The sequence below is a fragment of the Littorina saxatilis genome, linkage group LG5 (assembly GCF_037325665.1).
Source record: "Littorina saxatilis isolate snail1 linkage group LG5, US_GU_Lsax_2.0, whole genome shotgun sequence".
Taxonomy (NCBI): domain Eukaryota; kingdom Metazoa; phylum Mollusca; class Gastropoda; order Littorinimorpha; family Littorinidae; genus Littorina; species Littorina saxatilis.
In genome coordinates this window covers 33,665,351-33,690,244 of record NC_090249.1, presented here as the reverse complement: position 1 = coordinate 33,690,244, position 24,894 = coordinate 33,665,351, and the positions used below count along the sequence as shown (strand labels likewise).

At 38.8% G+C, this 24,894-nt stretch overlaps 1 protein-coding gene across 1 annotated transcript; it reads right to left on the bottom strand.

Annotated features, from left to right (window-relative positions):
- Positions 1 to 652: 652 nt before the first annotated feature.
- Positions 653 to 24,610, bottom strand: LOC138966937 (ATP-binding cassette sub-family D member 3-like). The gene is made up of 27 exons (XM_070339341.1): positions 24,467 to 24,610; positions 23,683 to 23,719; positions 22,444 to 22,490; positions 21,910 to 21,961; positions 20,626 to 20,714; positions 20,004 to 20,073; positions 19,605 to 19,631; positions 18,698 to 18,768; positions 18,339 to 18,462; positions 17,131 to 17,187; positions 16,581 to 16,633; positions 16,239 to 16,328; positions 15,576 to 15,645; positions 14,290 to 14,359; positions 13,795 to 13,892; positions 13,127 to 13,218; positions 12,361 to 12,455; positions 11,060 to 11,132; positions 10,331 to 10,394; positions 9,238 to 9,315; positions 8,435 to 8,500; positions 7,356 to 7,469; positions 5,978 to 6,028; positions 4,810 to 4,854; positions 4,366 to 4,470; positions 3,796 to 3,852; positions 653 to 3,360 (listed from the first exon to the last, which is right to left on the bottom strand). Exons 1-27 carry the CDS (start codon positions 24,577 to 24,579, stop codon positions 3,283 to 3,285), a joined length of 1,986 nt encoding a protein of 661 aa, XP_070195442.1. The 5' UTR covers positions 24,580 to 24,610; the 3' UTR covers positions 653 to 3,282.
- Positions 24,611 to 24,894: the final 284 nt, after the last annotated feature.

Sequence of the window (24,894 nt, the reverse complement as noted above, 5' to 3'; positions counted from 1 at the left end):
TTTTTATTTTATGCAATTTATATCGCGCACATATTCAAGGCGCAGGGATTTATTTATGCCGTGTGAGATGGAATTTTTTTACACAATACATCACGCATTCACATCGGCCAGCAGATCGCAGCCATTTCGGCGCATATCCTACTTTTCACGGCCTATTATTCCAAGTCACACGGGTATTTTGGTGGACATTTTTATCTATGCCTATACAATTTTGCCAGGAAAGACCCTTTTGTCAATCGTGGGATCTTTAACGTGCACACCCCAATGTAGTGTACACGAAGGGACCTCGGTTTTTCGTCTCATCCGAAAGACTAGCACTTGAACCCACCACCTAGGTTAGGAAAGGGGGGAGAAAATTGCTAACGCCCTGACCCAGGGTCGAACTCGCAACCTCTCGCAAGTGCGTTACCACTCGGCCACCCAGTCCTTGAGTGAAGTAATCATGGTGCAATGTATCTCAGAAATGCAGTAAATGAGTTAATACTTGTCCATATCCCTTTACAGGAACATTTTGATGGAAATATTTTGGTACTAAGCAAGTTCTGGTTGTGAAAATATTATTCAGATAGCCCAGACGCAAACACCTGTCATTTCACACACACACACACACAGACAGGTGCACGCACGCACACACACTAAGAAAAGCAGAAAATAACCTGATTTTCTGTTTTATTTTTATCAAAGTCAAAACGAGATCTATTCTGATTCATCATTAATTTCTGTAATTCCAGTTAATCACACACTGCATAGATTACAGGACTACAAGTTTATTATGCCAGCATTTACAAATTTATGATATTAATTAAACATATATACATCTGAAGCAAATGTACACAACATATTCATTATCTTACAATAAATAAACACAACATTGATCTATACTTTCCCCATTGGCAGAATATTGGCCACCTGAAGAAGTGACCTTTTTAACCAAAAAACACCGGTTAGTCAAACATGTCCAAGTGAAATGATCATGTTGAGATATTAGAAGTCTTCTGGTTTCGAGGGGTCTGAATTGTATGCCTTTTTTTCAGGAGCAAAGAAAAGACAGCATAAGGGGAGAGATCTGTGTCATGCAAGGAACAACGTTAAATGTGGAGCCTATCACACAAAATCTGTTCCAAAACTGACCCAAGGGAAGTAACTACATACTCTCTAGCACTTCCGCATTTCAACTGGCATTGACCAGTGCAAATCATCAGATAGTTACAAATATTAAAAAATATATAAATTTAGGAAGAACAAGAACAAGAATTTAATCTGCCATATAGCATAAAAGCCAATGGTATTGGCAAAACAAAAACATTCACTAGAACCTTGTTATACCCACATTTAAAACAGATACATGTAGTTAAACCAAATAACCAGCAACGCCCACAATGTCGGTTAGAGTAGCTCTGTCATAGCTTCATTAATTGTGTACATGTGTGCTATAAAACAGTTTGATTCATGTTCAATCAAGCACAACCATATATAATTTCTTCAAAACTCCCCACCTTTTCTTTTAGCACAGTTAACACAGAAACAATTCAACAATCTTTTACAAAAACTGTCAATCTTTCATTTAGTCTAGAATGAAACATTCTATCAACTTACTTTTCTGGGTTTTATTTGTGCAACAATCTTAGCCAACCAATATCAACAGAGCTTTCTTGGTCAAAACGCAAATAAAATCATGACCTATGATTTTAAATCCAATGGTTGCTTTAAAAATGTAAGTGAAAGTGAAATATCTACAATTACTTTATAATGACTTTTAATTTGAAATTAAAGTAATATCTGCGATGCAAAGCCCCCCCCCCCCCCCCCCCTCCTCCCCTTGAAAGAACACCTGTTGGCTCTCTGTTATCTTTACCAAAATATACCTGTTATGACAGGCTACCTGCAATGTAGGGACACTTGTGGCAGATCCAAAGGATGTCCTTCCATCACAGGTACTTTTGATACTAGCTGTTTGCTTGTTTTAGTAAACATAGTTGTACGTGCACAGCTAATTCTGAAAACAAATTTTTACTTTGAAGAGTTAAGCAAACATTAATATAAATGTAAGGCACAACCATTTTGACCTGTGGATCTAAAAAAAAAAAAAGAAGACATATATAGATCAATGTTGGATGAGCAAAGGGGAAAACGTAATCTTGGTGTACAACATGCTACTCGCAAGAAGTGGAATTTCGAATCAGCACATCAACACTATTACAAGATATTAAGTAACATCAATTAACTGTGACAACAAAGTGGAGACACAGAGTGTTCACGATAAATTGTTAGTAAAACCAACATACAATGTTTGCTTCTCTCTTGTTCCTTCTCTCTCGTTAGCGTACACAAACACTCAATCGCTCACTCTCTCTCTCTCTCTCAAGACACTTATACACACCCACAGAGCATAAAAACAAATGAACACTTCCACATATCTTTTTCCTCCGGTATAAATAAGTTTATGAAAAAAAGTAACTGTACTTCAGATTATGCAAAATCGTTCTGTACACACATCAATCTGGAACATAACACTTGTTCCTCACAACTTAACCAATCAATGTGCATAACTTCTGACATAAAAAGTAACCATAATATATCCAAAGATAACATTGATTATTACGTTTGATTTGAATCAACACAAATAACTTCACATAAAGCAACATCAGTAGAAGGGTTCACCAACATAAAACCAATTGTTACAAAGGTTTAACATATTTTTAGAGTGTCTCTGTTGTCTTGGAACAGATTTGATGGCACATGAAGACATGTTTGTGTGTGTGTGTGCATTGGTGAATCCTAGCAAAAACAAATTGACTGATTGTGCATATGCTTAGCGGTGTGGAGGGTTGGACAATAGGGTGTACAATGTAATAGGCTTCTTCCACTCGTTTGGTTGTTTGCATGTGTTTGTCTGTATGTCTGCTTGCTTTTGTTTGTTCGGTGGTTGGTGTATTTGTTCTCCTCTTGGGTTTGGAGGAAAGAGCTTCAGAATGTGATTGGCCTCTTTCTCTGTTGATCGTTTGTTTGTTTGTTTGTTTGTCTGTCTGCTTGCTTTATTTTTTGTTTTCTATATCATCTTCCTCAATATTTGTGAGTGCATCTCTAAAAAAAACACTTCACAAAACCCCACAATTGCGATTAAATAATCAACAACAACAAAACTGCCAACGCGCTATACAAAAAGTACTGTAATTTTTCTGTGCACTGTACAGAGCATGAAAATCACAGTTCTGCCAAAGTGTGACACACAGTAGATGCACCCCCACACACACACACAGCTCCTAACAAAACCACTGATGATCAAGACCCAAACTCAGAAGTATCTGACGTAATCGGTTTGAACTCGTAGGTGCCTCGACCGTCCATCTTCAGGTAGTACTGGAAAAAGAAGAAAGGATGAGTTAAAAAAAAATTGTAAGGGTTTATAAGGAAATTCTATTGAAATACACCCTGCTATCTCAGTGCCTGTTGTATAAATTAGCATACTCTTGTGTGTTTGTTCATGGTGTATTGTTATTTATTCAAATGCATGCATGCATGCATATATGCATGCATGCATATACACTCTCTCTCTCTCTCTCTCTCTCTCTCTCTCTCTCTCTCTCTCTCTCTCTCTCTCTCTCTCTCTCTCTCTCTCTCTCTCTCTCTCTCTCTCTCTCTCTCTCTCTCTCAAAATCAGGAGCAATATGAATGCACTACCCCATGAATTAGAATTATTTCTACAAATCAGTCGAAATAGGATTTAGCTAAACTGATGGTACGAAGCATGTAAGCCACCACAAACATTCATAAACAAGCTTGCACATAACTTACCTCATGGTGAGTCCACAGCGACTTTCTGTGTGACACTGTGAAGAGTGTAATTCCCACCTGGTGTGAAAAACAGCATCAACACACTGTTAAAAACTTCATTCTAACTGTGACAAACGTAATGCTTAAGATCTTACAGTTACACTGTAGAATACTTGATATAAACTGAGACTGAAAAAGATATGAAAGTTATGAATTCACATCCTAAAATGTTCAACCTTACAAAACCATGATGTGAAGCATGACACTTACAAATGTACTTCCATGCTGACATTTACATGAATACCTGTTAAGAAACTTACATAAAACATTTCATTAAAACATTTTCAGGCATGCACGCACACAAACACACACATACACACACACACATAGAGACAAAGACACACGTATGCGCCACACACACACACACACTCCCATTCACAAAGCGCACACAAACACACACACACACATACGCACACACACATAGAGACAAAGACACACGTATGTGCCACACACACAAACACACACACACACACACACTCCCACTCACAAAGCGCACACAAACACACACACTAAACGGACACACACACTAACCTCACGACTGTACTGGTACATGAAGCCCTCAACGTCCACACTGACAGCACTGGTGCACTCATCAAGGATGGCAAACTGGGGCTTGTGGTAGAACAGTCGTGCCATCTAAAATACATGGAAACAAAGAAATTCACAACAAATCTCAGTGCCCTTTGAATCTATCAAACCTATATCTCTATTCAAGCCCATGATGGCTCAAATGCTGAATCTATTAAGTTTGGATGCAAGCTATTCACATCGAATTAAACCCCTCAAAAGGACACATTTCACAACACAATAACTCTCGTCCCCCCTAAAATTCACCCACCCAACCCTCCATCATCGCCCCTTCCACTCACACACACAACTACTTTCGTCCCCCCCCCCCCCCCCCCTGCACGCAGAATTTCGGTTCCATGCTTGTGCAAACGTTTTACTCATACAAATATCTCTACTGAAACTTACAGCTATTCTCTGTTTCTCCCCTCCACTCAGCACATCCATCCAGTCCTGAAAATACACACAAGTACAAAAATATGAAAACCATTCTGCATAGATTTTACAGCATAAACAACCGCCCAACCTAAACAAACATCACCAACACCCAAAATCCAATGAACATATGAAGAGGGTGCAGCTCAAAATTATTGAGTCATCAATCAAAAGGCAACTGTGTACTGTACTGAGAAGAAAAGCACAGCCCTGCTACAGCTTAAAGGGCAGTGTCTGCTTAATATTTTGCCTTTTTCTCTTGAAAACAAGAACATCTGAGCTCATTTTTTTATGGTGATTTGTCACCTTCCACTTGTCTACACTGAGCAGTGCCACCGAGTTATAAATTGCCGTGTTTGCTTCAGCTTCAAGGGGCACAACTCATCCACAGCCTATGATAACCCTGACAGAGTTGCCGAAGTCTTGGTAATTCTAGCTTCACCATGACATTTCAGATTTGGGATGCGTCATGATGAACTATTATGTACAGATGTCACGGTCATGCTTGCAATCAGAAATCAGAAAATCAGAAATCAGAAAATCAGAAATCAGAAAATCAGAAATCAGAAAATCAGAAATCAGAAAATCAGAAATCAGAAAATCAGAAATCAGAAAATACTGCTCCAATTAGGCACCAACAACTCTCTCAGTGTCATTTTGGCTCATTAAACATATTACATTGTCAAATAATCTCTTCTTCGTTCATGGGCTGAAACTCCCACATGTTTTTGAACAAGTGGGTTTGTACGTGTATGACCGTTTTTACCCTGCCAGTTACGCAGCCATACGCCAATTTCCGAGGAGCCAAAGTCATGAAAAATCAAGTAAAACTGTGTCACTTATTTTGACCCTGTGTTGAATGTGCCTATACGTCATTTCCTCTCTGTTTAATGTCATTCTGAATCTGTCACTCTCTCTGGAACGTTAAAAAAGCAAAGCAGGGAAAAATGCATTTTCAGCAGGAAACAATGCGTGAGAATTTGTTCGACAACATTTCAACTGTGAATATTTCTGACATGTGGTAAATGATTGGCTGCAGCTAGGTCAAGAGTGTGCTTTGACTGACAGATATATAATTCATATTTAGATAATGGATATATAATAAAGAGATCAGAGGGGTCAATGGGAAGACAAAACTGACCTGAACAGATTCCCAGCCACCCTCTCTCTGAAGAATGTAGTCAAGCTGGACCTGTGAACAGAGAAACGTGATGAAGACTGATTGCAACTGCATGAATCTGAAGATACAAAGGACATCTACTTTCACCTTTGTGATGAGACGCATCCCTTATATTGCGTAAGTATATACACTGTGTGAAAACACACCTAAAATTGCACAAGCTTGAACAGACACGCTTATACACACACTTACATTCATATATTCCCACCCACACACTTGTGCACGTGTGAATCATGCACACACCCACAAACAAGTATAAGCATGCTGACACAGACACAAACACACTCCTACACTAGACACTAGGTTAGAATATAGCAATACAACAGACCAATGTATAATCTAAAAACGTTCTGAAGCAGTTAGTCTCCCTCTCCAACCCCCACCCATTACGCTTCATTTTTATATTTAGTCAAGTTTTGACTAAATATTTTAACATCGAGGGGGAATCGAAACGAGGGTCGTGGTGTATGTGTGTGCGTGTGTGTGTGTGTGTGTGTGTGTAGAGCGATTCAGACTAAACTACTGGACCGATCTTTATGAAATTTGACATGAGAGTTCCTGGGTATGAAATCCCCGAACGTTTTTTTCATTTTTTTGATAAATGTCTTTGATGACGTCATATCCGGCTTTTCGTGAAAGTTGAGGCGGCACTGTCACGCCCTCATTTTTCAACCAAATTGGTTCAAATTTTGGTCAAGTAATCTTCGACGAAGCCCGGGGTTCGGTATTGCATTTCAGCTTGGTGGCTTAAAAATTAATTAATGACTTTGGTCATTAAAAATCGGAAAATTGTAAAAAAAAATAAAAATTTATAAAACGATCCCAATTTACGTTTATCTTATTCTCCATCATTTGCTGATTCCAAAAACATATAAATATGTTATATTCGGATTAAAAACAAGCTCTGAAAATTAAATATATACAAATTATTATCAAAATTAAATTGTCCAAATCAATTCAAAAACACTTTCATCTTATTCCTTGTCGGTTCCTGATTCCAAAAACATATAGATATGATATGTTTGGATGAAAAACACGCTCAGAAAGTTAAAACAAAGAGAGGTACAGAAAAGCGTGCTATCCTTCTTAGCGCAACTACTACCCCGCTCTTCTTGTCAATTTCACTGCCTTTGCCATGAGCGGTGGCCTGACGATGCTACGAGTAAAATGGCATTGCGTTCAGTTTCATTCTGTGAGTTCGACAGCTACTTGACTAAATATTGTATTTTCGCCTTACGCGACTTGTTATTCTCTCTCTCTCTCTCTCTCTCTCTCTCTCTCTCTCTCTCTCTCTCTCTCTCTCAACACACATCATTCCTCTCTTTAACTATTGACTGACCTTGTTAAGGATGTCAGCGAGTTCCTCATCCTTTATTCCCTTCCTCTGCTGTTCATCGTGCGAGTCTGGATATGTTATTTGGTCTCGGAGCGTCCCCACTGTCATGTAGGGTCTCTGTCAAACACAAGACACAAATTAAACTGTCTGAAGGAGAACATATCACGGGCTCCTTTAAGGTACACTTAGATGCACTCAAACCACATGCCACTGAAAACAGCACACAAAATCAACCCTTCAGGGGTTAAATCTAATAAAGCTACAAAACCAACAGAGCTAAATCTAAACTTTCTTTCTTTTCTTTCTTTATTTGGTGTTTAACGTCGTTTTCAACCATTCAAGGTTATATCGCGACGGGGAAAGGGGGGAGATGGGATAGGGGAAAGGGGGGAGATGGGATAGAGCCACTTGTTAATTGTTTCTTGTTCACAAAAGCACTAATCAAAAAATTGCTCCAGGGGCTTGCAACGTAGTACAATATATTACCTTACTGGGAGAATGCAAGTTTCCAGTACAAAGGACTTAACATTTCTTACATACTGCTTGACTAAAATCTTTACAAACATTGACTATATTCTATACAAGAAACACTTAACAAGGGTAAAAGGAGAAACAGAACCATTAGTCGCCTCTTACGACATGCTGGGTAGCATCGGGTAAATTCTTTCTCGTCCCAACCAATATGGGACTCCCCCTAACCCGCGGGGGGTAGTTAAATCTAAACCTGGCATCAAATTTCCAGCAAAAGTGTTACCTTGGTGTGAGAAGCATTTGATCTTTTCTGCAGTAAGCAAGTGCACTAAAACAAATCACAAACAAAATCCTGCGGATATCAATTTACTAAATTTGGTACCAATTTCCTTCTTTACTGCTAAGTTTCTCTAACACTTCTATTCTGTCTTCCATAGCAATAAAGTCATTTGTCCAAGTATTTTCATTTTCATTCTGTCAGCTGAAACAGTATTCACTTACATTAACCTGTTTTGCGATCGGAATCCTTTTCATTCTGTCACCTGAAACAGTATTCATTAACTTGTTTTGCGATCGGAATCCTTGTTGCTGCTAATGCCAAGATTACTGACCTGTGGAATGTAGAACAGTTTGCCTTTCTCTGGCTTGACCAGCGTTCCTCCAAACAGGGGCCACAACTGAAAAAAGCATAGCACAGACATTAGGCAAGAACTGAATAAGACGAGAAGACAAAAATCAGTTGTAAACAAAATATTTTTAATTCATTGTACACAAGATATTTTTAATTCATCAGAATCATTGTGTGACATCTCTAAACTGTAAATTTTGACCAAACATTGAACCTTGAAACTCTGAACCTTGACAAACTGCACACCTGAATTTACAGTTTCTTCATCTTGAAATTGTGTACACAGTTATTAAATGACACTTGATCTCATGATGCCCCAAAGTTCACAGAGTGTATCACAGTTATTAAATGACACTTGATCTCATGATGCCCCAAAGTTCACAGAGTGTATCACAGTTATTAAATGACACTTGATCTCATGATGCCCCAAAGTTCACAGAGTGTATCACAGTTTCAGTTTTAAACTATCTGCACTGAGTGTATTTTCTCCTTTTCCTTCTGCAGTCTCAGAACAAGTTCAGCTTGCAGATGACAAAGTACAATAAAGAAAACAACCACAGTATTCAAATGCAGTACTTGTAATGCAAAACCCGGCAATGAGACGACACTTCCTCTCCAAATGTAGTACACCTTCTCTAATAAACTTGATTAACAGGTCCCCATATATTTCCTGCCCTAAAGGAACACCTGCAAAGAATACCTTTGGTTGCTCTCTTGAGAGGTACATGTATGATGTACTAAAAATAAAACTTAAAAATTCAACACAAAAGAGTTATTTTAACTGACCTCTCCAAGGATACGGAAGAGTGAACTCTTGCCACAGCCGTTGGGGCCACACACCAGAACATTCATGCCTGCCTTCACCTGATGGACAAACATGTCTGCATGATAAACACAGAAGCATACGAGAAGACTAGAGTGCACAAAACTGCCATAGGTTGGTTTTTATGTTTGTTTAGTTTTTTACCCATGTTTGTGTTCATGTGTCTGTCTGCATCCATTTCCGCGAGTCAGTGTGCACTTGTTTGGACTTGAGGGCATGTCTTTGCCTGTATGCTTTTATCCACAAACCTTTGTGTTTGCATGTATACAAAAAGGAACAAGTGCAGGTTAATCACAATGCATCAACATTTTAAATGATCAATCACACTCTCTGGGAGACGTTTGATTGATTACATTTTTCACAGCACAACCAAGCTGTCTTCTGTCAAAATGGTCAATTGACTAGTACTTTATTGCATGTGGACAAATATGAAAGAAGGAAACACAATATGCTGCAATCCAAAACTAGAGTTGTTTCCCTTATGTGAGTGAAAGGAGGGACAAATTAAATGAGATATTGTTGCAGTAAAAAACAAAAGAACTATTGGCATTGCTTACACCTAATTAGTCTTATTAAGTTTGCCCTGCCCATTGTAAAAACTACCCACTTTCTTTCGCCAGCTATTCAAAAAACAAAAAAACAAAAATGAAATGGTGTATCCTTGACGGGCGCTTTGGCGGGGTGGTAAGACGTCGGCCTCTTAATCGGAAGGTCGAGTGTTCGAATCCTGGCCGCGGCCACCTGGTTAAGTGTGGAGATTTTTCCGATCTCCCAGGTCAACTTATATGCAGACCTGCTAGTGGCTTATCCCCCTTCGTGTGTACACGCAAGCACAAGACCAAGTGCGCACGGAAAAGATCCTGTAATCCATGTCAGAGTTCGGTGGGTTATAGAAACACGAAAATACCCAGCATGCTTCCTCCGAAAGCGGTGTATGGCTGCCTAAATGGCGGGGTAAAAACGGTCATACACGCAAAATTCCACTCGTGCAAAAACACGAGTGTACGTGGGAGTTTCAACCCACGAACGCAGAAGAAGAAGAAGGTGTATCCTTACCTCAAAGCTTAGCTCAGGGATTAGGACATCTCCGTTTGGAGTCACCAAGGGTACTTTGTCGAACCTGAAACGCGAAATCTCCAAGTTCACATTTGTTTACTTTAAAGGCACACTCCTGGTATGTGACAAAGTGGAGGGACGGTCCTATCCCATGTAAAAGCCTTGCCGGATCTGAGATGGTGAACCTAACTGATTTCACAGTGTAGTGAAGTGTGCCTTAAAAATGTCAGTTCTTCATAGTACAGCTACCTAACCTAAAAACTTCAATTTCAGAAAGTACATAGAGATCACGATGCTCATCACATGAGACACGCTCTTCTGAAAAACACAAAAGTGCATCTGTTTCACAATCACCTATGGTTTTTGACAAAAACAGACTCTAAAACTAGTAAAAGAAACAGTCCCAACTAAAGCTGAGATAAATTTGAAGACTTAATAAAGAACACAATCTGGCCAAACAACATCTGAACAAAGCAAAAGTGAGAAAGGCTTAGAACACAGGGCTTTCACACAAAAGCCAACATAAAACAGTGCTTCTGAGTTGAACGCCAAAATGTTTATCTGAAGCTACAGTGGAACTCCCTTTTAAGACCCTGTTTTCTCAGACTTTCTGTTCAGAACCTCTGCAAATTTACCCCCATTTTAAGACCCCCTCCTTTTAAAGACCTGATTTTCTCATATTTTTGGAGGTCTTAAAAGGGGGGTTCCACTGTATCTAAAGCTACTCACTTGATGACATAGTCCTTGAAGATGAGTTTTCCGGCACCAGGCTTCAGCTTCACACTTCCCTCTTTCACACCGCCTGTGCCAAAATATCATACATTTATCACAACTGCATTCACAGTAAACAAAGGGTGCAGTTTCCAATATTGTAAGGTATTGCTTTTGTTTTAAGCAATCATGTCTGCTATAGTTACTTTGGACAACAACACAAATTTAGTAGTCAGTAAGTCTGTCAGCATTGTTTTTGTCATGCAAAACTTTCACCATGTCCGAAGGTAATCCAAGTTTCAAAGCTGTAGCATAAAAAACACCGTAAAAAACCCTCCAAGTTAAGTTTTTGTTTCTGGAGACAGCTGGCCAACTGGCTTATTCCTATGACACTCTGATCACTTAACAATAATTGAATCTGAATTTGTGGTAACTACTACCATTAGCTCTGACGTTTCTTCCACATGACTACAATATAATTGTGTCCATGATAACACATTGTCACTGTCAGACCATTACACAAAAAAGTATCTCAGACACAAAAACATAAAGAAATTGTACAGTTTGTTTGCGCTGATTGCTTCATGAGTACACAGGCATGGGAATTGACAATTGTAAAAAAGGCTGAAAATTTATAACTGAAGACGCGAAGCGTCAAGTCTTACTAGAGGGGTCCGGGGGCATGGCCCCCCCCCCCGGAAAAAATTTCTCCAAAGAACCCAGATGGTGCAATCTGGTGTCATCTGAGCTCCAAGTTTGCCATTAAATTCTGTTTTTAGAATCAGTACCAATATTTGCTTTTTTGAAGAAAAAAAATATATATACATTATATTATATGGTTTAAGTTTGTTAAACAATTGATCTGTTGAGACAAACAGGAAAATGTAACTTGTAACACAATCTGTGCAATCTGGTTTACTTTCAAACATAAAAGTTCAAGTAACTGAGGCGGGCGGTAGCAGTGCGTGAACAAAGTACGGAAAGTTTTTGCGGGCTTTTGCGCAAAGGCAAAAGTAACCGGTGCTTTTTTTGTGTGCCTCCCTCCTTTATTTTTTCGGCGGACACGTTTGCTTTTTCGGCGGAACAAAAAAAAAATTCGGCGGAAATCCGCCGTTCAGCGGACAATTCCCATGCCTGGTACAGCACGGTCCCTCTACAGACTTTTTTTTATTCAAGACCTTATTTCTTAAGATTTCAACTTCATGAAATCTGTCCATTTCTCTCCATTTCAAAGCTCCATCCGTTTCAGGCGCTTCTCCCTGCCTTTTAAAGTCTCACAAAGGAAAGAATACTGCATTAAAGTTGTGAGAATGACTCACTTTTGGGCCCGTTGGAAGTGACCATTGTTCTCTCGTAGCGGCCGTTGTTCAGATCATCCAGCACTTTGATCAGGTCCGTCACTCGAGCTGTGAACCTGTCAACAGAGACAGCAATTGTTAATTTGACACACACTCTTTTTCTCTCTTTGATGTACAGTTTACTCCCCATTTCAGGACATACAAAATCTGAGAAAATCAGGTCTTAAAAAGGGGAGAGTCTTGAAATGGAGGAAAATGTACAGAAGTTAAAGACAGAAAATATGAATAAGCAATGTCCTTTAAGGGGGAAGTTATCAAATAAGGCAGTCTTAAAAGAGGGTTTGTTTGTTTGTTTGTTTGTTTGCTTAACGCCCGCCACACACAAGACAGAAGTCGCAGCACAGGCTTCATGTCTCACCCAGTCACATTATTCTGACACCGGACCAACCAGTCCTAGCACTAACCCCATAATGCCAGACGCCAGGTGGAGCAGCCACTAGATTGCCAATTTTAAAGTCTTAGGTATGACCCAGCCGGGGTTCGAACCCACGACCTCCCGATCACGGGGCGGACGCCTTACCACTAGGCCAACCGTGCCGGTCTTAAAAGAGGGTTCCACTGTAGATTGCACTGAATGCTTTCATAGACACATTTCACTTGTTTGACACACACAGACTGCACTCTTTGATATACACATTAACCCTGTTGCTCCGAGGCCGACAAACACAGACGGCGCTTCTTTGCATTGAATACACTGCTGCACATGCTTTGAGTAAAACAATCTTACCCAGCCAGTCTTGTCATTTCTCTGCCAGCCAGAACAATCCTGCCAATGGCTTCTGCCATCTTGACCAACATACGTCCGCTCTTGTAGTAGTCCTGCACACACACAACAGATGTCTTGTCAGCATTTCATTCAATATGACAAATATATTAGTCACTTTATTTCTGGAGGAGATAACTGTTACTGTTGACTCTCAGCAGACTACTTCCGAGATAACTCATAATGTGACTATATTCTGACTTCTTTTGGCAGTAATCTTATTAAGTTTCATAGTAATGAATTAGAAAAAGACGCAGTTGAGTTTCACCATTTTCGGCAGTACATGTACCACTATTGTTTGCAAAGCCAGTATTTGGCCACAGAAACTGACTGAGCTGCTGCTTGAAATGTGTTGAGCAGACACAACCAGTGTTCATTCATGGATATAACATATAAAGCTTGCTTATGTACAAGTATCTTAAAATTTACAATTCTTTAAAATAAGCAAAACTTGTTCGAAACATTCTCTTGTACACTGCTGGTACACCGAGTATTTGGTGATAAGACAGAAGTGAAAATTACCAAGCACAACAACAGTTTTACAAGATTCATTACAAAATGAACCTGAGCGTTACAACAACTTTTGCAACACCTGTTGGCTTCACAATTTGTTTTCAGAATCTCTTACTCACCTCCAAGAGTTCACTGTGTGAAGAGTGCAAGTGTCGCGGATGAGCGATGTTGAGGAACGGTCGACTGACCACCAGGTATCCAACCACGGTTGCCACGTCTGCGCACACAAAATAACAGAAGAGTCCTCACGTACATATTAAATGCCAATTTTGCAATGTTCTGTTCTACTCTACACACACCATGGATCATACTTTGATCACACAGACATGAGCTTTCCACTTTGGTGGATCTGTGTGTAGCATGAGCTCAGATATGGTTGACCTAGTTTACATTTCATGGGAGTGCCATGAATAATAGTGCAGTTGTTATCCAGTCCAGGGCTGATAAAGCTAGACAGTGGTATACCTGTAGGTGAAACTAGGCAGGGCAGTTTAATTACTGTTTACTCAGGCTCATTACAATTATAGCTGACAATGTGTATGTAAACAAAACATCATCAAAACCGTTCAAGACGTCGATCTAACCTTGTTCTTTAGCTCAAAAAGGTGACTTACACTTAGCAATGATGTTGTCCAGGAATCCCATTTGCAGACGGAAGAAGATGAAGTTGCGCAAATGTTTCACCTACAAGATTGAAACAAGTCACGTAAGGCGAAATTACTACATTTAGTCAAGCTGTGGAACTCACAGAATGAAACTGAACGCACTGCATTTTTTCACAATGACCGTAGTCCGCCGCTAGTGCAAAAGGCAGTGAAAGTGACGAGCCTGTTTGGCGCGGTAGCGGTTGCGCTGTGCTGCATAGCACGCTTTACTGTACCTCTCTTCGTTTTAACTTTCTGAGCGTGTTTTTAATCCAAACATATCATATCTATATGTTTTTGGAATCAGGAACCGACAAGGAATAAGATGAAATTGTTTTTAAAACGATTTCGGAAATTTGATTTTAATCATAATTTTTATATTTTTAATTTTCAGAGCTTGTTTTTAATCCGAATATAACATATTTATATGTTTTTGGAATCAGAACATGATGAAGAATAAAATAAAAGTAATTTTGGATCGTTTTATAAAAAAAATAATTTTAATTACAATTTTCAGATTTTTAATGACCAAAGTCATTAATTAATTTTTAAGCCTCCATGCTGAAATGCAATACCAAAGTCCGGCCTTCGTCAAAGATTGCTTGGCCAAAATTTCAATCAATTTGATTGAAAAATGAAGGTGTGACAGTGCCGCCTCAACTTTTACAAAAAGCCGGATATGACGTCATAAAAGACATTTATCGAAATAATGAAAAAAACGTCTGGGGATTTTATACCCAGGAACTCTCATGTAAAATTTCATAAAGATCGGTCCAGTACTTTAGTCTGAATCGCTCTACACACACACACGCACAGACACACACACACATACACCACGACCCTCGTCTCGATTCCCCCTCTATGTTAAAACATTTAGTCAAAACTTGACTAAATGTAAAAAAGTGTCAGAAAAAGAAAAGTACTCAGATAAGAAAAAGTGAAGAATTACTGAGCAAACCTGTCTGTTCAATAACATGCGGGCATGCGTGTGTGAGTGTGTGTGTGTGTGTGTGTGTGTCTGTCTGTGGGTGTTTTTGTGCGTAACCATGTGCATGCTTGCTTACATGTGTGCCTCGATTCACATGTGTCTGTGCACAGAGACAGACACAGAGAAGAACATAAAAAGGAATATTGGTGTGAGTGAGTGTGTGTGTGTGTGTGTGTGTGTGTGTGTGTGTGTGTGTGTGTGTGTGTGTGTGTGTGTGTGTGTGTGTGTGTGTTGGTTTGTCTGTTTGTGTTTGTCAAGGCACACTCACCAGTTTGTTAAATGTGGCAATGATGATGTGTTGTTCTCTTCTCTGTCCCTGGTAGAAAGCAATCTCTTCACTGAAACCAGAAACAATTACCATGGGTGGGACTGAAAACTGTCATGAATCCTGAACTTCAACCGAACCAACAACAAACAAAAACAAAAAAAGAGAGAAAAAAAAAGAGGCCATAATTGAATCCAGATTTCCGGCATATACTGGAAGAATACCTGCCATGAATTACAATTGTACACTAATTGCAAACATAGAGCTAAAGGACTTGCATTTCTGTGAGCCAATTATTCTTTATTCTTCTGTGTTCCCATAACTTAGAGGAACAAAATAAAGTTTAAGACTCTTTAAGGAATCAAAAATTCAACAACATGGCTTTACCAATGCCTTCTTTTTTCCCTTTTCTTCTAAATGACACAAACAATTAGCCTGATAGTTCTTTCGTGTTATTGACTTTCTTTTCTCAAATAAGGAAGATGCATGTATGTTTGGAGTGCAGCTAATTGCCATAAACATCCTACGACAGACATTATATTCAATTTTCAGGCAAACAGATACATAATAAAAGAAGCTTGTTAGATCAAATTAGAGATGACAGCAAATATACACAAAAAAGGTATTGATTTTCATTGTTTTTCTTATGAATAAAAAGATGCCGACCTGTTTGTGATGAGTCTGGAATTCACGTAGCGGTACTCTCCCTCCAACTTCTGCTCAGCCACTGTCAAACGTCCAATGGGGCGACGTAACCTTGCAACAGACAATCCTTTTTGTCATATTCAGTACCTAAAGACTTTCTCTTGATATGTATATCATGAAAGCTGGAGAATTCCTGTCAAACTGTCTCTTTTTGTATTTTATAATCGTTTACAGTCAGAATAGACATGATGAAGACAAGTTTCCATTCTAAATGTATTCATTTTAATGGACAATAAAGGGTTGTTATTGTTATTGTCAAATGAAATGACACTGCCTGAAGAATGATCTATACTGAAGCCTTACCTGGTCAGAACAGCACCAGAAAAAGCCAGGTACAACAGCATGTAAGCAGGTCCCTGCACGCAAATAAAAGACAATTTATACATGAATAAAATATAAATAACTACATGAACATGTAACATGAACGTGTCACGTGTGATATCACCTTTGTCTTCTCAAATCACTTGAGGTCACTTGAAGATTTTTCGAAGTATTCCTAAAGAACAGCTATTTGTGAACAGAATAAAACTATTTGTGTGAGCATGAGCTAATCTCACTGAGAAAGCTCTCATCCTGGCACTAACTTTACGGCCAGTAATTTAATTAATTAAGACTGCCCCCAATGCTACATTTATCCGTAGCACTTCTTTATTAAGTTTAATCCAGATGAAATTTTGCTTCTTTTGAATTTCAATAATGTAATGCTAAACTTGAAGCTTTCTAATTTAATGGCAATCCTGCTTTTATACCCTTCTTTTTTCACTCTCTGTGTAGTCTTTTAAACATCACTTTACGCTCCATCTTTCTTTTCGCCAATTTTTTTTTCTCAAACAAACGTATTGCCTTTACTCACCTGAGCTCCAATGGCACCGGTCAGCTTGACCGAGTATAATATCACATCAAGAATGGGCTGCACACACATTCAAGTTCACAAACACAATGCTTTATTGACAACAATTCTGACAAATTTATCTTGATTTTGCAGTAAAAACATCGCCACATAGCAAGCATCTTTCACAAACCATACTAAACCACTCTTGCAAATGAAATAGCTTAGAACATTTTGATTTTAAGTGGTAGTGGTAACTTTGACATAATTCCCTCTGCTGAGTTCAACTGCACTGTCTATTCCAGAAATGTATCATTTCTTCCTGATACCTATAAAGCTTTTAACTAGAATCAGACTGAGACAGAGTGAGATGCAATGTCAACGAGCATTTTCATCAAAAGTACACACTAACACACACACACACACACACGTACAAACACATGAAAAAAGACTGGCATTTCATGGTAAGCACTGCCAAAGATAAGTGAACACATATGTGACCCGTTCTCACAAACGGGGGCCTAAGTCGCAGCGAGCCGTTCCGAGCTATCGGCTGGGAAAGGCAGTGAGGGCCTACTTGGGTGATTTTCATTTTTTTGCATTTCTGACCTCTTTATACCCTAATCTTTCATATTCCGAAATATTTTGTTGAGTTTTATTATTTAAATGTGTTAATTATGTCTTCAAAGACACAAATTCGCTCACAACACTATAATTAGGGAAGGAAAAAATCGCGATTTTCTCAAAATGGCGTCCTTGAACATGGTCCGGTTGTAACTTACTTAACTTCCGCAATTTTTTTCACACAAACTTCTTTTTGGTATCAAATTAAAGCTTATTAAATGCAGTTTCCAGTGATATGCATAACTCCAAATATCCAAATTCCGACTTAGGCCCCCTTTTGTGAGAACGGGTCACATATGTACTCAGCTCATTTTCAAAATTTCACTGTTAAAATCATGGATAGTGAGGACAAGGATAAAGTATACAATAGTCCTATGACTGTAAGGTTAAACTCATTGCTCTGCATTCTAACTGAAGAAAGCGAGCTGAAATACAGCACAGCGCTACACGTTTTTTTCATTTTTCAAGTATGCGTTTATTCATGTTTTCAAGCCCCGAGACTTACACAGCAAACTTGGGATCTGTATTGCGTGCATGAGTTCACATGGCTGTGTTCAGACACTGAGGAGAGTCTGCAGAGAGAGCGAGTGTTATAAAGAAAAAGTCACCTTGCTGAGATTGGAATAGAGTTCGGCCACAGAGTCACAGAATTTCTCCACATCTTGTGTCAACAGCTGATCTGCGTTTGCGATGCGGTTGTCAAGGTTACTCATCTTGTAGAATGTGAAACCTCTGCAAGATCACATTTTGAAAGGTCAAATTTCAAGCAAATTATTAAAACTGAAAACCATATCTCTCATAAAATACTGTCAGGACATCGTTAAGACAAATTTAATGGCTATCAGTTATTCTATTAATCCATCAAGATCATAAAAGTGTTGATGTTATTTTACCAGTGTCAGGACAGTCAAGACAAACATATATTCCAAATTACATCCCTCCCTATCCGTATCTCACAAGAACATACCTGAGATATCTGTCGTACAAGTGGCGTGTGAGCTGTGTGCGAAACCGCAACTTCAGTTCGTTCAGGCCATACTGCAAATGCCATTTTATACATCGTATCATGAACAAGCTTTGAGTAGAAAAAACGACAAAACAGCACACAAAGCATCCATGCTTCATCAATGGTTTCTGGGGCTACAGTGAACCCCCTTTTAAAGATACCCCATCCCGTCCCCCACACCCCCCAACACAATTTCAAAAGTTTCAGACTTGTTTTTTCTCTCCAAATCTTCTGGTTATAATCTCTGTAAAATTAAGACGCCCTCCTTTCTAAGACCTGATTCTCCGATTGTTCAGGTCATAAAGGAGAGGTGCCACTGTATATATATAAATCTAGCATGACACTTGACAGCAAAGGAACCACAATGGCATCAATGAGCAATCGCAGTTATATGGTATCAGAAGACATTCCCTCAATTTTGTCAACTCTGAGAGAAAGAGATCTCACATGTACATGAAAATAATACATTGTCTCTCTGTTACCTTAAACAATTTATTATAACTTACAAGAAGAGCAAATATTTGTTCGACTCGCCTTTGTCATGCATAATATGAATCAGAATTTATCTGATGCGCTATCTCCATAAATGTTCAACAAAATAATAACTTCCCATGTATCGACCTGAACTCAACCACTTGCAGCATAAACATTTGAAAAGGATCAACCAGACTAGTGTAATGTCTGGAAGTCATCAAAACACATAAGTGTGTATAGTAGCTAAGGTCTCGTTTCAATTACATCTGAGAAAACCTCAATGTTAATTTGTTCGTGTACGGATGGCCTGAAATTGTTCATTACTAAGACTGCTGACTGTTCAGGTGAGTCAACAAAAATGAACGTAGTGACATAATTTTAGCTGATTTCTTACCTTAAGCATGTTGTTGACGACAGAAATCTGAAAGAAAGAGAACAAAATCAATTATTCCAGAGTATTAACAATCACATACTTCTTGCAAAACATTCACAACTTTACTCGCCATCAACCTTGCAGATGTTATCTGTTACTTGTTCTGAAAATGAAGACTTCACAGAAGCAAAATTTCAATTTCTTGCTCGAACTTAGTATTAAGGGCAATCAGCGTTACATGAAACCTAGAATTATTTGCAACTGATTCCTACAATCACTTCAGAAACTGAGGCATTTACAAGAAATCATAAATGAAATTGAAAAACAAAAACCACAATACTCACAAAGACAACAGAACTGAAACATGCGAGTACAGAATTCTGTTTTTCAACAAATTGAAACAGAATAAATTTTACTCACAACTGGCATGGCGTAGATAAACTGGAACAGATAAGTCTTGAAGAGAGCGACATCTCGTCCAATGATCGCACTGAAATTGAAAGAACATGAATAACAAACAGTGTTTGCAGCGAGACACAACAGGTAGAATTATTGTGCAAGATATTTTGAAATACAAGCAATACACTGGAACACTATCCTTCTGGTGTGAGGGGAAGGGGGGGCTTTCCATCTTAACCCCTTACCTTTCTTCTTCTGCTTCTGCGTTCGTGGGCTGAAACTCATACGTACACTCGTGTTTTTGCAAGAGTGGAATTTTACGAGTATGACCGTTTTTACCCCGCCATTAAGGCAGCCATACGCCGCTTTCGGAGGAAGCACGCTGGGTATTTTCGTGTTTCTATAACCCACCGAACTCTGACATGGATTACAGGATCTTTTCCGTGCGCACTTGGTCTTGTGCTTGCGTGTACACACGAAGGGGGATAAGCCACTAGCATGTCTGCACATAAGTTGACCTTGGAGATCGGAAAAATCTCCACACTTAACCCACCAGGCGGCCGCGGCCAGGATTCGAACCCTTGACCTTCCGATTAAGAGGCTGATGTGTTACCACCCCGCCACAGCGCCCGTCACCCCTTACCTTTCAATAGCAGTGCCATTTGTGATCATCCAGACATCGGCATATGTGCGAGCAATGAGCGAGAAAGCAACCAGAGCCAGATACCATGCCTGTCAACACAAGAAAAAAGATGATGAATTAGAGTAGACTGAGCAACAAAACTGCCTCATAAATTATTGACAGCCATTTACCTAAAGCACTCTACAAGATGAACTGCCCAAGAAAACAAAAATTCCGAACCAGAAATACTGAAGATCATAACAGCATTTGCAACACACTTTTGACTTACCTCCTAAAAACAATCGGCAGGAGATGATTTACTGATTTCTACATTTAAACTTTTTGTTAACTCTAAAGGGTGAAGTCATAATCCACACAACCAACACAACAGTCTTGCAAATTATCAATTGAACAGGTTATTTTGCCTGCAATTCACATGTATAGAATAGATATGTTGCTGTGAATGTTCAAATAAGGAACTTTATTCAGCAGTCTCTCTTCCCTGTTCAACGTTCCCTTAAAGTTACACCGAAACACACACACTTGTACAGTATATGATTGCTGCTCATGCACTGTATGATTTGCGTAAGAAGAAGATTGAGAGATAAACAAAATGCAATTGAACCCCACTTTTAAGACCTAAAATAAAAGAGAAAATCAGGTCGAAAGAGCGAGTTTTTTTGTGTGTTTTTTTGCTTAACGCCCAGCCGACCACGAAGGACCATATCAGGGCGGTGCTGCTTTGACATATAACGTGCGCCACACACAAGACAGAAGTCGCGGCATAGGCTTCATGTCTCACCCAGTCACATTATTCTGACACCGGACCAACCAGTCCTAGCACTAACCCCATAATGCCAGACGCCAGGCGGAGCAGCCACTAGATTGCCAATTTTAAAGTCTTAGGTATGACCCGTCCGGGGTTCGAACCCAGAGTGAGTCTTAAAAGGGGGGTAAATTTACAGAGGTTATGAACAAGAAATCTGACGAAACAGGGCATAAAAAGGGAGTGAGGCATAATTAGGCCACAAAAAAAAGTCTGTTTACGGTATCCCGACCGACCCTATTTTTTCGCGCGACCCTAGACTTTTTTTGGCATTTGGGAAGAAAAAAAAGAAGAAAAAAAATTGAATAAAAAAATAACAATGGTTTTTTTGAAAAAAAAATAAAAAAATAAAAAAATCCCGACCTACCGACCCTTTTTTGTTTTGCTTATGTTACCGTAAACAGACTATTTTTGGGGGGGCCTTAACATGAATTGTGGGGTCTTATAAGGGGGGTTCCACTGTAACACAAAGCCCTTACTTCCATGGAAAGCCATCCTGGGACCAGAATCTTTAAAATCCGCCCCAGCCTCCTGAAATCAGCATGAAACAAGTACATGTAATAACATTTTCAAAAGATAAAATTTAAAATTATTCCTTATGTGCCCACCCAACAAAAATAACACACATACACACACACACAAATCAGCTAATCTAATACTATAAAAGATCAAAGTTGTGAAAGAAACAACCAAAAGTCTGCAGGGATATATATAATTCTGCCTGTCTGTGTGTCAGCGTAATTTTTTTTGTCAACACCATAAAAACTGCCATTTCTCAAACTGCCATTTCTCAGTTCGCTGTCATGAAAAAGCTCGCTGAAGCTCGCATTTTTCATGATCCGCTAACTTCGACCATTATTTTTGATAATCACTGAGACTCGGCATGTAAGCTCTACATACGGGTAGGTATTTGGTTATTTCTTATTGAGAGCTGGGTATTCCTGCTTGTGACATACACACATACTGACATAGTCAGGGACTATATGAATGCAAAATACATATTGATTGCTTACCTCATAAACACTTTGTCAACAGCAGCTCTTTCTTTCTTCTGGTTATGCTGAAAACATAAGAAAGTATCAATGTTCTGAAGTGGCACTACTGATTTGAAGTTGATAGTATTCATAACCCTTCAAAATCCCAAAAGTAGTTTATCACTGTTTTGGGTGCATGTTTAGTGAGAGACTGACAGTGCATAGTAAGTTTTGACAAGGATGAGCAAGCACGCTAATCTTCCTCTATCACGCACTCACATCTATAGAATGATCGACATACTCTCTACGACTCTAGTGTACACAGACATCTGTAGGTAAACATATTTTCTCTTGAGAAACATCCAGAGTAAACTTTCAAAAAAATGAAACAGGTATTCCAAATAAAAATCAAAAGTGTACCAGATTCAAAATTAACGAAAGTCTCGCATTTGTCTAAATCTTCAAACATAATGCACTGAATCAAAGTAAATTTAAATAAAAAGCATATAAAAGTTATCTACTGCTCTGTCACAGGATTGTTGACATATATATTAAAAGGCCTTACGTTCACACATGCTGGGTGAATTACACCCCCGACTTTCACATAAAATCCAGATGGCATTAAGTTATCTGATTTTGTCATGCAGATTACACTCATGTGACAGCATTTGATGATAATCATCTGAATTTTAAAAAATCCTCAAGGTTTTAACAAAGTCAGAGGTTCACAATGCAGATCTATAATAATACAATTTACAAATCTATGACTTATATACAATTAAACCTTCCGAAATTTAAAATTAAAAAAAACATGCTTTGTTCCCAGACAATCTTCTGCTTAAAACAATGTTTTGGACAATTCTCATAATTATGAGACAGACTCAATCAAATTCTTTTTTTGTAAAATTTGTAAAATTTATACTACACAAGCTTACATTATTTTCGTTTTTATTGGACTTGTCCTCTTGTACATCTCTCTGTTTCTTAGACTTTCAGAAAATCTATTGCAGCTGCACTCAAGTAAAATAATGTTTTATTTAAACATGAATTTTGATTTCAGAGATGCACGTTTGGAGCATTCGATAGACCAAGGAGCATGCACCATAGGGACAACCAACCCTATGCTTTGGTCAATTAGCCCATTACAAGGTGGGCATGCATGTGGGGACAGCAGTAGCCAGAAGCATGCATGCATTATCTATAACTTTGTTTGATTGAAAGTGAAATATGACTGAATAAAACCTTTCATTCAGCAATTTTGCATTATTCTCAGCTCACCTGTGCAATGACAACTTTGATCTCTTCTTCACTGCCACTGGAATAAAAAAAAGAGAAAAATAAATCATGAAGGAAGGGTTAATTGTGTGAATTCAATTGGCCTGATAATTTGTAATGACCACGTTCTCACATTCACCACCCCCCCCCCCCCCCCACACACACACACACACCCCAAAAGCTAACCAAAGTTTGTAAAGTTCTATTTAAGTGTCAATTAACTTCATGTGGTAATTCACACTAAATATTTTGACAAAGTGTTACAATTATTGAATTAAGTAGGCTACGGCCTACGCTTCCACAGATCTGTAAACTACAATGGTTTGATAACAATGTGGCATCAAGTATAAGACGTTATGACCGGTGCATGTGTGCAAACACTCTTTTGAATGTACCATGAGTACACAGCAAACCGAATATATACATGTGTACTAATCTTACATCACCCCATAGTGACACTGACAGTGATGGGGGGAATTTGCTTCTTCAATGAGAGCTTTTCTTTGCAAAATGTCAAGCAATCTCTCATTCCAAAGTATTTGTTTGTGTACTGTATTGCTCGTAAAAGCAAAACGGTGATAATATTTTCTTTAAAAAAATCCGACACATGGTCAAAAGAATGTCACCAGTGTACGTTTGGAGGATCAAGGTCCATTGACGACGAGTGCTACGCAAAGTACCGAACGGGTGCACAGTGAACCATTCCAAGCACGTTTCATCCCACGACTTTTTCGTCAATCTGAGAGTAGATATCTGTAGTAAAGTACCTGAATATTTATCTGCTTACCCTTTCTTTTGCTGTACTGTTCTGGACAAGTGTCGGTAGGCCAGGTAGAGACCTAGCCCTGCTGCCGTCAGAACAGCGGAGTTCCTCGAAGTCAGCTTGCTGTGGGCAGCCATGTTGACAATGGTTTACTCAAGTCATGGATCGGAACAGCAGCATTTTTATATTTTTTATTTTATTTTGGTTTCGTAGAAAATTCATGATAATTCAGGTTTCTGTACTAAATTATGAAATGTTATTTATTTGACTCATATTTGATACAGAGAGTTGGTGTTCAGTTTGATTCCGTATTTATCAAAGTTAGAAAAGTGACACACCAGGGAGAGATAAATCTTGCGAGATTGAAATCAAACACTTTTCAGTGTTCTTCCCCCTGTCTCGAATCTTGCTTCTCCAACTTCTCAGCGTGTTTTTACGTTTAGTCAAGTTTT

Excerpts from the sequence above, each read along its gene's own strand:
- LOC138966937 (XM_070339341.1), bottom strand. The coding sequence starts at position 24,579 with ATGGCTGCCCACAGCAAGCTGACTTCGAGGAACTCCGCTGTTCTGACG. Across the intron at positions 20,715-21,909 it reads CAGGATGGCTTTCCATGGAA|GCATGGTATCTGGCTCTGGT; the intron begins GTAAGGGCTTTG and ends TTGTGTTGACAG. Across the intron at positions 15,646-16,238 it reads TCCAGACTCATCACAAACAG|TGAAGAGATTGCTTTCTACC; the intron begins GTCGGCATCTTT and ends TTCTGGTTTCAG.